The 12,302-nt window shown below is 35.3% G+C and overlaps 1 protein-coding gene across 4 annotated transcripts in view; it reads left to right on the top strand.

The window, feature by feature from the left end:
• LRRIQ1 (leucine rich repeats and IQ motif containing 1) overlaps window positions 1-12,302 on the top strand; it is a 218,929-nt gene that overhangs the window by 55,068 nt on the left and 151,559 nt on the right. For all 4 annotated transcript variants that reach the window (XM_040491296.1, XM_040491295.1, XM_040491294.1 and 1 more), the window contains exon 13: window positions 2,276-2,349. In XM_040491296.1, coding sequence (XP_040347230.1) covers window positions 2,276-2,349 — 74 coding nt within the window. The remainder of the gene's footprint in view (window positions 1-2,275; window positions 2,350-12,302) is intronic.

Below are 12,302 nucleotides of genomic sequence, written 5' to 3'. Positions count from 1 at the left end.
ACTTTTAAAAAAGAAAAAGAACAGAATTCTAAAAGCATGGTTATCTGAAAAGATAAAGTTTTAATATTATAAAAATATTCAGTCAAACCAAATATTTCTTTACTTGCATTGATTTTTGAAAAGAGAATTTTATTTTTAATTCTAAGACTTTATTGGTTATTTTACTGGAAGTCTTCATATAACCTATATGTTACCTACACTTTACCATATAACTTACTGGTTAAAAACATGAAATAGTCTGAAAAAAAAGAAGAAAACTCATTACCTGTTAATCTTTCAAAACCCTTTTAGTAGAAGAACAAAGATTTAGTATTAGAAATTTATTAAAGGTACCAAACAAGTAAGAATTTTCTTGTTGATAAATACATTCATTAGAATTATATTGAGGAACTTAAACTTCCTGCTTGTAATGATAATGATCCAAAACATGCTGAGTAGGAGAATCATAAAACTAGGATTTAAATCCACTAATTATGTAGCAACAAAGTTTTAGGTTGTTTTTCCTCCCTCCCTCCCTTCCTTCCTTCCTTCCTTCCTTCCTTCCTTCCTCCCTCCCTCCCTCCCTCCCTCCCTCCCTTCCTTCCTTCCTTCCTTCCTTCCTTCCTTCCTTCCTTCCTTCCTTTTCATTGTACATGTGACATTTCATAAATTTGACTATTTAGGAATATATGTACAAATAATGAAGTGTATATATAAATGTAATGGCCAACATTTTATCACTCTTTTATTATCTTGGATTTTCTTTCCTCCTGGAAATTGTATGTAAGAAGTGGTGTTGTATAGGCTTAACATAAATAGTAATATTGTATTTAGGTTTAGCTACAGTCAGAGAGAACTTTTTCCAGTCTCATTATTTAGTCTGTTTTTTCATCGGTAGTATCTTCTGTCTCTCTGCTAATGCAGAACAGGATAGTACAAGAAAGGAGTCAAGGTCAGTACAAGGGTTAGTTTTGTGCCAGACCCCATGAGGCTTCTAGTCACAGTATTATTCTATAAGATTCTGACCTTAGAATAATAGATTTTTTTTCATGACAAGGAGATAGTAGAAATAAAGATGTAAAAATGTCTGCCAGGACAACTGGAAGGACAGTATAAAAAACAAGAAAAGAAAAGAAGTGGAAATTAATACATACTTTTTTTTCTTTTGTACCAGAAATATTCTGTTAGTTGAGGCATATTTTGAACTGTTACGGAGTTCTGACATTTATACGGAAGATTAGTTCAGGAGACTTGTGTTTGTAATGAGAATATATTTCAAGCAAAGGAATTTTTCTGTTGTTTAAAGATTTAGAAAAGCTGGCTTAATTTTTATTTCTAAATAGCTATGGTAATGTGGTTTTGTGTTACAGACTAAACTGTAGAATTGTCTTAGTTGGAAATGCAAATCAAACTAAATTAATTTTCTCTTCATGGCTTTTGTTTCCAGTGATGTGAATATTTTGAATATCACTTATGTTCCTGGCTTGAATTTGGGTTCTTACTGACAACTATATCTTAGAAAATGATAGAAACTTTTAGATGCAGGAGGAAAATTCATTATTGCTAGAATTTGAATATGCATGCCTTAATAATGATTATTAATTTAAGTTTTTGCATATTTCTGCCAAATTTAGGTTCATTCTATCTGTATAAAACATTTTCTATTATAATGTTGCTTAGATGCATATTTCTAGTTTAGAAATAACCTTAGTGTAACTTTGGATAATTGCAATACTTATAATACTTTTGATCTGGAAAACAAACAAAATTAATTTAAAACAAAACTAGTAACTCTAATCTGTTATGCTGTTGAAAAGTGAAAACAAATATTTTTTACATTTTTAACCTCTTCATGGTTTAAGTTATGTGTTTGAGCCAGGACAAAATATATCTGTAATATAAATTCTCTGTAAATTTGGCTTTATACAAAAACCAAACAAAAACAATAATAAAAAAGTTCACTTATTTTTATTTAAATAACATGTACACATTAAAATCCATGATATTTGTCATCGAACTTGATGATACATGGTGTTTTCTCTTAAAAATGAATACAAATGTTCTATTATAGAATAAATACTTAGAATTTTATGATTACTACATTTTTAATTAGCACTCTTAATGTTATTATAATTGCATTTTATTATACAAATATATAATGATATATGTATATATAATCATATACAATTGCATATTATCACATAATTGTGTTATATTAATACGTTATTATGTGGTTATGTCATAATAAGGACATTCCAATTTAAAATTTTTATGAATTCTATTTCTTTGTTTTCAGCTTGACAAAAATCATACCGCTTTTTCATTTTGTTTCTTTGGAAAAACTAGATGTCAGCAACAATTGTCTTTCTGGTAAGTTTAGAATAATATATAATTTCTAAAAAGTACATAATAAGCTTTTGAGTTTCTTTTCTAAATGTGGTAAGGAATGGTTTTGGATAGATGTGTTAATGGTATTTACAAATAACATATCTATACAATAAGGTGTAGAGGAGGAAAAATTTCTCCTGTATCCTTTTACGATTTTAGGGTAGGCCTAAGAATTAAACTGACACAAGACAGATTTAGAAGCAAAGGATACAACTTGTAATGTTTGTTGTTGTTGTTGTTGTTGTTGTTGCTGCTGTTTTTTAAAGGTTTGGTTGTAGGCATTTCTCTTGGCTTCTCCCTCCTATCCTCTTGATAAGAATGTCTCTTTTAGGAGCACCTGGGTGGCTCGTTTGGTTAAGTGTCTGACTTCAGCTTAGCTCATGATCTCACAGTTTCATGAGTTTGAACTCACATTGGGCTCTGTGCTGACTGTGTGGAGGCTGTTTGGGATTCTCTCTCTCTCTCTCTCTCTCTCTCTCTTTCTCTCTCTCTTTCTCTCTCTCCCTCCCTCTCACTCTGCCCCTCCCTGACTTGTGCTTTGTCTGTCTCTCAAAATAAATAAACTTAAAAAAAAAAAAGTGTTTCTTTTAGTATAGGGAGGATATCTTTAATTTAGGAATTTCATCTCTTCTAAGGAAATGAAGGAAGGTCACAGTATACTTGCATCTGATGTGTTTTAAATGCCTTTAACTCAAAATAGTCAATATGCTAGAGTGGTATATTTGTGTGGAAATTTCTGAATTCCTTCAAAGGCATGGTGAAATCATTCAATTAAATTTCCTTCCACTTTTAAAATCATAAATCCTGTATCTTTCTGATAGACCTGGAAAATATCACAATTGTATTTTTATTTGAAATTCATATATCTTTTACCTATGAAAAATATAACCTAATGAAGAGAAGTAAACAAATTTGTCTAATTTGTTGGCTCCTAACATTTATAAAGCAAACACCAATTAAAAATTCATTAAAGAATGATCCACTGATTTAGTTGATTAATACCTCCCCAAATTTCCCCATCCCCATTCCCCTCACGGAGACAACATATTTCTGAATTTGACACCATAAAGGTTAACTTGACTATCCTATATATTAATGTCCTCAAACAGTATGTTCTCTTTTGCCTCCAGCTTTCTTAACATTCATGTGACATTCCACCATATCCGTGGTCTGTTCTTTCTTTCTTTTTTTTTTTTCCTTTGGCTGAAGTGTAGGCTATTGTATGAATGTATCATACTTTGTCCATTTTCCTGTTGATTGATATTTTAATAATTTGTGGTTTGGGGCTACCATGATTATTATAGAATTTCCTGGGGAAATTCTTATATAAATCTTTCTGTAGACATATGTTTTCATTTCTGTGGGATAAGTATATCAGAGTGTAATTGCTGGATAATATAGTATGTGTATGTTTCTCTTTAGAAGAAACTGAAAAAACTGTTTGCCAAAGTAGTTGTAACATTTTACATCAGTAATATACTGGATTTTCAACTGCTCCATTCTGGAGGATCTTTAATATTTCATTGTGTTATCTCATTATGGTTTTAGTTTACATTTCCATGATGAATAATGATATTAAGGCTTTTTTCATTCATTTATTGATTGATTATTTTTGTATATTCTTTTGTGTCCATTCAAATGTCTTAGCATTTTTAAAATTTGGTTATTTGCCTTTTTCTTATGTATAAGCTTTTTATATATTCTGGTTATAATTCTTTGTCAGATATATATTTTGTAATATTTTCTCCTGGTCTTTTAACTATGAATTTTTATTAATGATATTTTCAGGTGAGGAGAAGTCTTAAATTTTGATGAAATTTAATTTATTATTTTTTTTTTAATTTTTTTTTCAACGTTTTTTAATTTATTTTTGGGACAGAGAGAGACAGAGCATGAACGGGGGAGGGGCAGAGAGAGAGGGAGACACAGAATCGGAAACAGGCTCCAGGCTCTGAGCCATCAGCCCAGAGCCTGACGCGGGGCTCGAACTCACGGACCGCGAGATCGTGACCTGGCTGAAGTCGGACGCTTAACCGACCACGCCACCCAGGCGCCCCTAATTTATTATTTTTAATAGTTATTGTTTTCTATGTCCGTGTAATATTTTTCTGCCTCCAGTTTGAGAAGATGATTTTATATACTTTCTTGCTTTCTTATAGAAATTTTGTACTCTCAGTTTTTACCTTTAGGTCTATGATCCATATCAAATTATTTTTTATGAATGATACAAAGTAGAAGATGAATTTAGTTTTTAATATGGATATCCAGTTGTTCCATCAACGTTTGTTAATCAACCTTTTTTCATCATTGAATTACTTTGGTGTGTCAAAAATTTTGATTTACCTTTGACTTTGGGATGAGTTTCTATTAACTGCTTTTCTTTATTAACTGATCTAATGATAAATAATATTTACTATTTCCTTATGTATTTAGTAATTTTTTATGAGGTGTTTTATTTAATTAAAAATTTGAGAAAAGCAACATATGGATCAAGATGCTAAAAAAAAGGAGTTGAGGAGAAGTCTCTTTAGCCTTGCTTCCCCAGCAGCAACCAAAGTTACTAGCTGTTCAGTGTACAATAAAGGTATTCTGTGCGTATACAATCGGATGAAGAGTGGAGTTGTCTCTGACCTTGGCTTGAACTACACCCCCATCTCCTTCCTATCATGGTAGTGCAGCCTTGGCCCCCAGATGTTCTTCACAGATCAGGCTTCTGGGTCCCAAAGGCTTCTTTTCTCAAGGCCTTTCCTTTTCTCTCTGGACAAAATTAGCTTCCGCAGAGCAACAGTCCACTCAGGTGATGGAGGTGGTAGTTTTGAAAATGAGAAACTTAATATATTAGAGAACAAAAACAGCCATATTACCAAGGGCAACTTCAGCTCTGTGAGCCGATCACTGGGAAAACTTTGAAATGACTAAAACAATAAATCGTTCAAACAGATCTGTACAGTTATGTACATAGAACAGTTCCAGAGAGTATGAATAGATATGTCGAGTATCATGGCAAAGGCTATATGGTTGCAAGAATATGTGGTAATTCCTATATAACTGGGACATACAGTGTGAACTAGAACTAGAACTTTTCTTCCAAATTCTGATCCTACAGACTCGTCTTTCTTTAAACAGTTCTTTTTGGTGCTAAAATGTTATCCTTTGATTTTGGAGGTGACAGGAATTTACATGATAAACATGTATCTTTCAAAGGATTTTTTTTTCAATTTATTTAAACAAACAAAAAAAGAATTCATCCCTTTCTTCCACCCCCACCCCGGGTCTGAGCCTTTTTTGTTTGTTTGTTTTGTGTTTTTGTTTTTGTTTTAGATTCCACATATGAGAGAGATCATATGTCATTTATCTTTTCCTGACTTATTCCACTTAGCTTAATGCCCTTGAGATCCATTCATGTTGTCACAAAGGAGAAGATTCCATTTTTTTTATGGCTGAATAATAGTCCATTGTAGATCTATATACCACAATTATTTTATCCATTCATGCATCATTGGACGCTTAGGATGGGTACATACCTTCACTATTGCAAATAATGTTGTAATGAACATAGGGGTGCATGGGGTGCATGTATCTTTTCAAGTTAGTGGGTTATTTTTAAAAAATAAAATATCCTGAAGTAGAATTGCTGTATCATAACATAGTTCTTTTTTTTTACTTTTTTTGAGGAACTCTATACTGTTTTTTATAGCAGTTGCACCATTTACATTCACACATTTACAGTGTGAGACGGTTCCCTTCTCTCCACATCCTTGCAACACTGGTTATTTCTTATATTTTTGGTAATAGCTGTTTTAACAGATGTGAGGTGAGATCCCATTGTGATTGGGATTTGTATTTCGCTTATAATTAATGATGTTGAGCATCTTTTCATATCTTTTCATATCTTTTCATCTTTTCATCTTTTCATAGATGGCTATCATTTTGCCATCTTTGAAAAAATGTCTGTTCAGATCATCTGCCCATTTTTTAATCAGATTAGGGTTTTTTGCCATTGATTTGTATGAGTTCTGTATTAATTTTGGATATTAGATAATTATCAGACATGTAATTTGCAAGTATTTTATCCCATTCAATAGGTTGCCTTTTCATTTCGGCTAGGTTTCCTTTGCTGTTCAGAAGCTTTAATTTGATATGGTTCCACTTGTTTATTTTGCTTTAATTGCATTTTGTTTTGGTGTTAGATTAAAAAAATCATCACCAAGACCCATGTCAAGGAGTTTACCACCTATGTTTTCTTCTAGGAGATTTATGGTTTCAGGTCTTATGTTTAAGTCTTCAATCCATTTTGAGATAATTTTTGTGTATGGTGTAAGACAATAATCAATTCATTCTTTGAATATGACTGTCCAGTTTTCCCAACATCACTTATTGAAGAGACTGTCCTTTCCCCAATGTATATTCTTGGCTCCTTTGTCATAAGTTAATTAAACATATATGGGTAGGGTTATTTCTGGAGTCTCTCTTCTGTTGATCTGTATGTCTGTTTTTATTCCAATACTATACTGAATTTTAGTTGCTGTAGATTTGTAATATAGTTTGAAATAAAGGAGCATGATGCCTCCAACTTCATTCTTTCTCAAGATTGCTTTGGGTGGTTGGGGGGAATCATGGCTCAGGTCATGAACTCACAGTCGTGGGATCGAGCCTTGTGTTGGGCTCCATGCTCAATGTGGAGCCTACTTGGTTTTCTCTCTCTCTCCTTCTCTTTCTACCCTCCTCCACTTACTTGTACTCTCTCTCTCTCTCTCTCTCTCTCTCTCTCTCTTTCAAAATAAATAAATAAACTTAAAAAGAAAAATTGTTGGGGCACCTAGATGGCTCAGTCAGTTATGTGTTTGACTCTTGATCTTGGCTCAGGTCATGATGTTCTCATAGCTGGTGACATTGAGCCAGCCCCTGCATTGGGATCTGCACTGACAGCACAGAGCCTGCTAGGGATTCTCTCTTTCCCTCTTTCTGCCCACCCCCTTCTCTCTCTCTCTCTCAAAATAACTAAATAATCTTAAAAAAATTACTTTGGGTATTCAGGGTCTTTTGTGGTTCAATATAAATTTTAAGATTGTTGTTTTATGTCTGTGAAAAATGTCAGTGGGATTTTGATAGGGAATGCATTGAACCTGTGTATTGCTTTGGGTGTTATGGACATTTTTTTTTATTTATATATGAAATTTATTGTCAAATTGGTTTCCATACAACACCCAGTGCTCATCCCAAAAGGTGCCCTCCTCAATACCCATCACCCACCCTCTCCTCCCTCCCACCCCGCATCAACCCTCAGTTTGCTCTAAGTTCTCAACAGTCTCTTATGCTTTGGCTCCCTCCCACTCTAACCTCTTTTTTTAATTTTTTTCCTTCCCCTCCCCCATGGGTTCCTGTTAAGTTTCTCAGGATCCACATAAGAGTGAAACCATATGGTATCTGTCTTTCTCTGTATGGCTTATTTCACTTAGCATCACACTCTCCAGTTCCATCCACGTTGCTACAAAAGGCCATATTTCATTTTTTCTCATTGCCACGTAGTATTCCATAGTGTATATAAACAACAATTTCTTTATCCATTCATCAGTTGATGGACATTTAGGCTCTTTCCATAATTTGGCTATTATTGAGAGTGCTGCTATGAACATTGGGGTACAAGTGCCCCTATGCATCAGTACTCCTGTGTCCCTTGGATAAATTCCTAGCAGTGCTATTGCTGGGTCATAGGGTAGGTCTATTTTTAATTTTCTGAGGAACCTCCACACTGCTTTCCAGAGCGGCTGCACCAATTTGCATTCCCACCAACAGTGCAAGAGGGTTCCCGTTTCTCCACATCCTCTCCAGCATCTAGAGTCTCCTGATTTGTTCATTTTGGCCACTCTGACTGGCGTGAGGTGATACCTGAGTGTGGTTTTGATTTGTATTTCCCTGATAAGGAGCGACGTTGAGCATCTTTTCATGTGCCTGTTGGCCATCCGGATGTCTTCTTTAGAGAAGTGTCTTTTCATGTTTTCTGCCCATTTCTTCACTGGGTTATTTGCTTTTCGGGTGTGGAGTTTGGTGAGCTCTTTATAGATTTTGGATACTAGCCCTTTGTCTGATATGTCATTTGCAAATATCTTTTCCCATTCCATTGGTTGCCTTTTAGTTTTGTTGGTGGTTTCCTTTGCTGTGCAGAAGCTTTTTATCTTCATAAGGTCCCAGTAATTCACTTTTGCTTTTAATTCCCTTGCCTTTGGGGATGTGTCGAGTAAGAGATTGCTACGGCTGAGGTCAGAGAGGTCTTTTCCTGCTTTCTCCTCTAGGGTTTTGATGGTTTCCTGTCTCACATTCAGGTCCTTTATCCATTTTGAGTTTATTTTTTGAATGGTGTGAGAAAGTGGTCTAGTTTCAACCTTCTGCATGTTGCTGTCCAGTTCTCCCAGCACCATTTGTTAAAGAGACTGTCTTTTTTCCATTGGATGTTCTTTCCTGCTTTGTCAAAGATGAGTTGGCCATACGTTTGTGGGTCTAGTTCTGGGGTTTCTATTCTATTCCATTGGTCTATGTGTCTGTTTTTGTGCCAATACCATGCTGTCTTGATGATGACAGCTTTGTAGTAGAGGCTAAAGTCTGGGATTGTGATGCCTCCTGCTTTGGTCTTCTTCTTCAAAATTACTTTGGCTATTCGGGGCCTTTTGTGGTTCCATATGAATTTTAGGATTGCTTGTTCTAGTTTCGAGAAGAATGCTGGTGCAATTTTGATTGGGATTGCATTGAATGTGTAGATAGCTTTGGGTAGTATTGACATTTTGACAATATTTATTCTTCCAATCCATGAGCAGGGAATGTCTTTCCATTTCTTTAAATCTTCTTCAATTACCTTCATAAGCTTTCTATAGTTTTCAGCATACAGATCCTTTACATCTTTGGTTAGATTTATTCCTAGGTATTTTATGCTTCTTGGTGCAATTGTGAATGGGATCAGTTTCCTTATTTGTCTTTCTGTTGCTTCATTGTTAGTGTATAAGAATGCAACTGATTTCTGTACATTGATTTTGTATCCTGCAACTTTGCTGAATTCATGTATCAGTTCTAGCAGACTTTTGGTGGAGTCTATCGGATTTTCCATGTATAATAGCATGTCATCTGCAAAAAGCGAAAGCTTGACTTCATCTTTGCCAATTTGGATGCCTTTGATTTCCTTTTGTTGTCTGATTGCTGATGCTAGAACTTCCAGCACTATGTTAAACAACAGCGGTGAGAGTGGGCATCCCTGTCGTGTTCCTGATCTCAGGGAAAAAGCTCTCAGTTTTTCCCCGTTTAGGATGATGTTAGCTGTGGGCTTTTCATAAATGGCTTTTATGATCTTTAAGTATGTTCCTTCTATCCCGACTTTCTCAAGGGTTTTTATTAAGAAAGGGTGCTGGATTTTGTCAAAGGCCTTTTCTGCATCGATTGACAGGATCATATGGTTTTTCTCTTTTTTTTTTGTTAATGTGATGTATCACGTTGATTGATTTGCGAATGTTGAACCAGCCCTGCATCCCAGGAATGAATCCCACTTGATCATGGTGAATAATTCTTTTTATATGCCGTTGAATTCGATTTGCTAGTATCTTATTGAGAATTTTTGCATCCATATTCATCAGGGATATTGGCCTGTAGTTCTCTTTTTTTACTGGGTCTCTGTCTGGTTTAGGAATCAAAGTAATACTGGCTTCATAGAATCAGTCTGGAAGTTTTCCTTCCCTTTCTATTTCTTGGAATAGCTTGAGAAGGATAGGTACTATCTCTGCTTTAAACGTCTGGTAGAACTCCCCTGGGAAGCCATCTGGTCCTGGACTCTTATTTGTTGGGAGATTTTTGATAACCGATTCAATTTCTTCGCTGGTGATGGGTCTGTTCAAGCTTTCTATTTCCTCCTGATTGAGTTTTGGAAGAGTGTGGGTGTTCAGGAATGTGTCCATTTCTTCCAGGTTGTCCAATTTGTTGGCATATAATTTTTCATAGTATTCCCTGATAATTGTTTGTATCTCTGAGGGATTGGTTGTAATAATTCCATTTTCATTCATGATTTTATCTATTTGGGTCATCTCCCTTTTCTTTTTGAGAAGCCTGGCTAGAGGTTTGTCAATTTTGTTTATTTTTTCAAAAAACCAACTCTTGGTTTCGTTGATCTGCTCTACAGTTTTTTTAGATTCTATATTGTTTATTTCTGCTCTGATCTTTATTATTTCTCTTCTTCTGCTGGGTTTAGGCTACCTTTGCTGTTCTGCTTCTATTTCCTTTAGGTGTGCTGTTAGATTTTGTGTTTGGGATTTTTCTTGTTTCTTGAGATAGGCCTGGATTGCAATGTATTTTCCTCTCAGGACTGCCTTCGCTGCGTCCCAAAGCGTTTGGATTGTTGTATTTTCATTTTCGTTTGTTTCCATATATTTTTTAATTTCTTCTCTAATTGCCTGGTTGACCCACTCATTCGTTAGTAGGGTGTTCTTTAACCTCCATGCTTTTGGAGTTTTTCCAGACTTTTTTCTGTGGTTGATTTCAAGCTTCATAGCATTGTGGTCTGAAAGTATGCATGGTATGATTTCAATTCTTGTAAACTTATGAAGGGCTGTTTTGTGACCCAGTATATGATCTATCTTGGAGAATGTTCCATGTGCACTCGAGAAGAAAGTATATTCTGTTGCTTTGGGATGCAGAGTTCTAAATATATCTGTCAAGTCCATCTGATCCAATGTCTCATTCAGGGCCCTTGTTTCTTTATTGACCGTGTGTCTAGATGATCTATCCATTTCTGTAAGTGGGGTGTTAAAGTCCCCTGCAATGACCACATTCTTATCAATAAGGTTGCTTATGTTTATGAGTAATTGTTTTATATATTTGGGCGCTCCGGTATTCGGCGCATAGACATTTATAATTGTTAGCTCTTCCTGATGGATAGACCCTGTCACTATTATATAATGTCCTTCTTCATCTCTTGTGACAGCCTTTAATTTAAAGTCTAGTTTGTCTGATATAAGTATGGCTACTCCAGCTTTCTTTTGGCTTCCAGTAGCATGATAAATAGTTCTCCATCCCCTCACTCTCAATCTAAAGGTGTCCTCAGGTCTAAAATGAGTCTCTTGTAGACAGCAAATAGATGGGTCTTGTTTTTTTATCCATTCTGATACCCTATGTCTTTTGGTTGGCGCATTTAATCCATTTACATTCAGTGTTATTATAGAAAGATATGGGTTTAGAGTCATTGTGATGTCTATATGTTTTATGCTTGTAGTGACGTCTCTGGTACTTTGTCTCACAGGGTCCCCCTTAGGATCTCTTGTAGGGCTGGTTTAGTGGTGACAAATTCCTTCAGTTTTTGTTTGTTTGGGAAGACCTTTATCTCTCCTTCTATTCTAAATGACAGACTTGCTGGATAAAGGATTCTCGGCTGCATATTTTTTCTGTCTAGCACACTGAAAATCTCGTGCCAATTCTTTCTGGCCTGCCAAGTTTCAAAAGAGAGATCAGTCACGAGTCTTATAGGCCTCCCTTTATATGTGAGGGCACGTTTACCCCTTGCTGCTTTCAGAATTTTCTCTTTATCCTTGTATTTTGCCAGTTTCACTATGATATGTCGTGCAGAAGACCGATTCAAGTTACATCTGAAGGGAGTTCTCTGTGCCTCTTGGATTTCAATGCCTTTTTCCTTCCCCACTTCAGGGAAGTTCTCAGCTATTATTTCTTCAAGTACCCCTTCAGCACCTTTCCCTCTCTCTTCCTCCTCTGGGATACCAATTATGCGTATATTATTTCTTTTTAGTGTATCACTTAGTTCTCTAATTTTCCCCTCATACTCCTGGATTTTTTTATCTCTCTTTTTCTCAGCTTCCTCTTTTTCCATAACTTTATCTTCTAGTTCACCTATTCTCTCCTCTGCCTCTTCAATCCGAGCCGTGGTGGTTTCCATTTTGTTATGCATT

The sequence above is a fragment of the Herpailurus yagouaroundi genome, unplaced genomic scaffold (assembly GCF_014898765.1).
Source record: "Herpailurus yagouaroundi ecotype Mexico unplaced genomic scaffold, PumYag 182, whole genome shotgun sequence".
In the NCBI taxonomy this organism is placed as follows: Eukaryota; Metazoa; Chordata; class Mammalia; order Carnivora; family Felidae; genus Herpailurus; species Herpailurus yagouaroundi.
The sequence above is the reverse complement of the archived record's forward strand: the minus strand, read 5'-3'. Positions and strand labels throughout refer to the sequence as shown.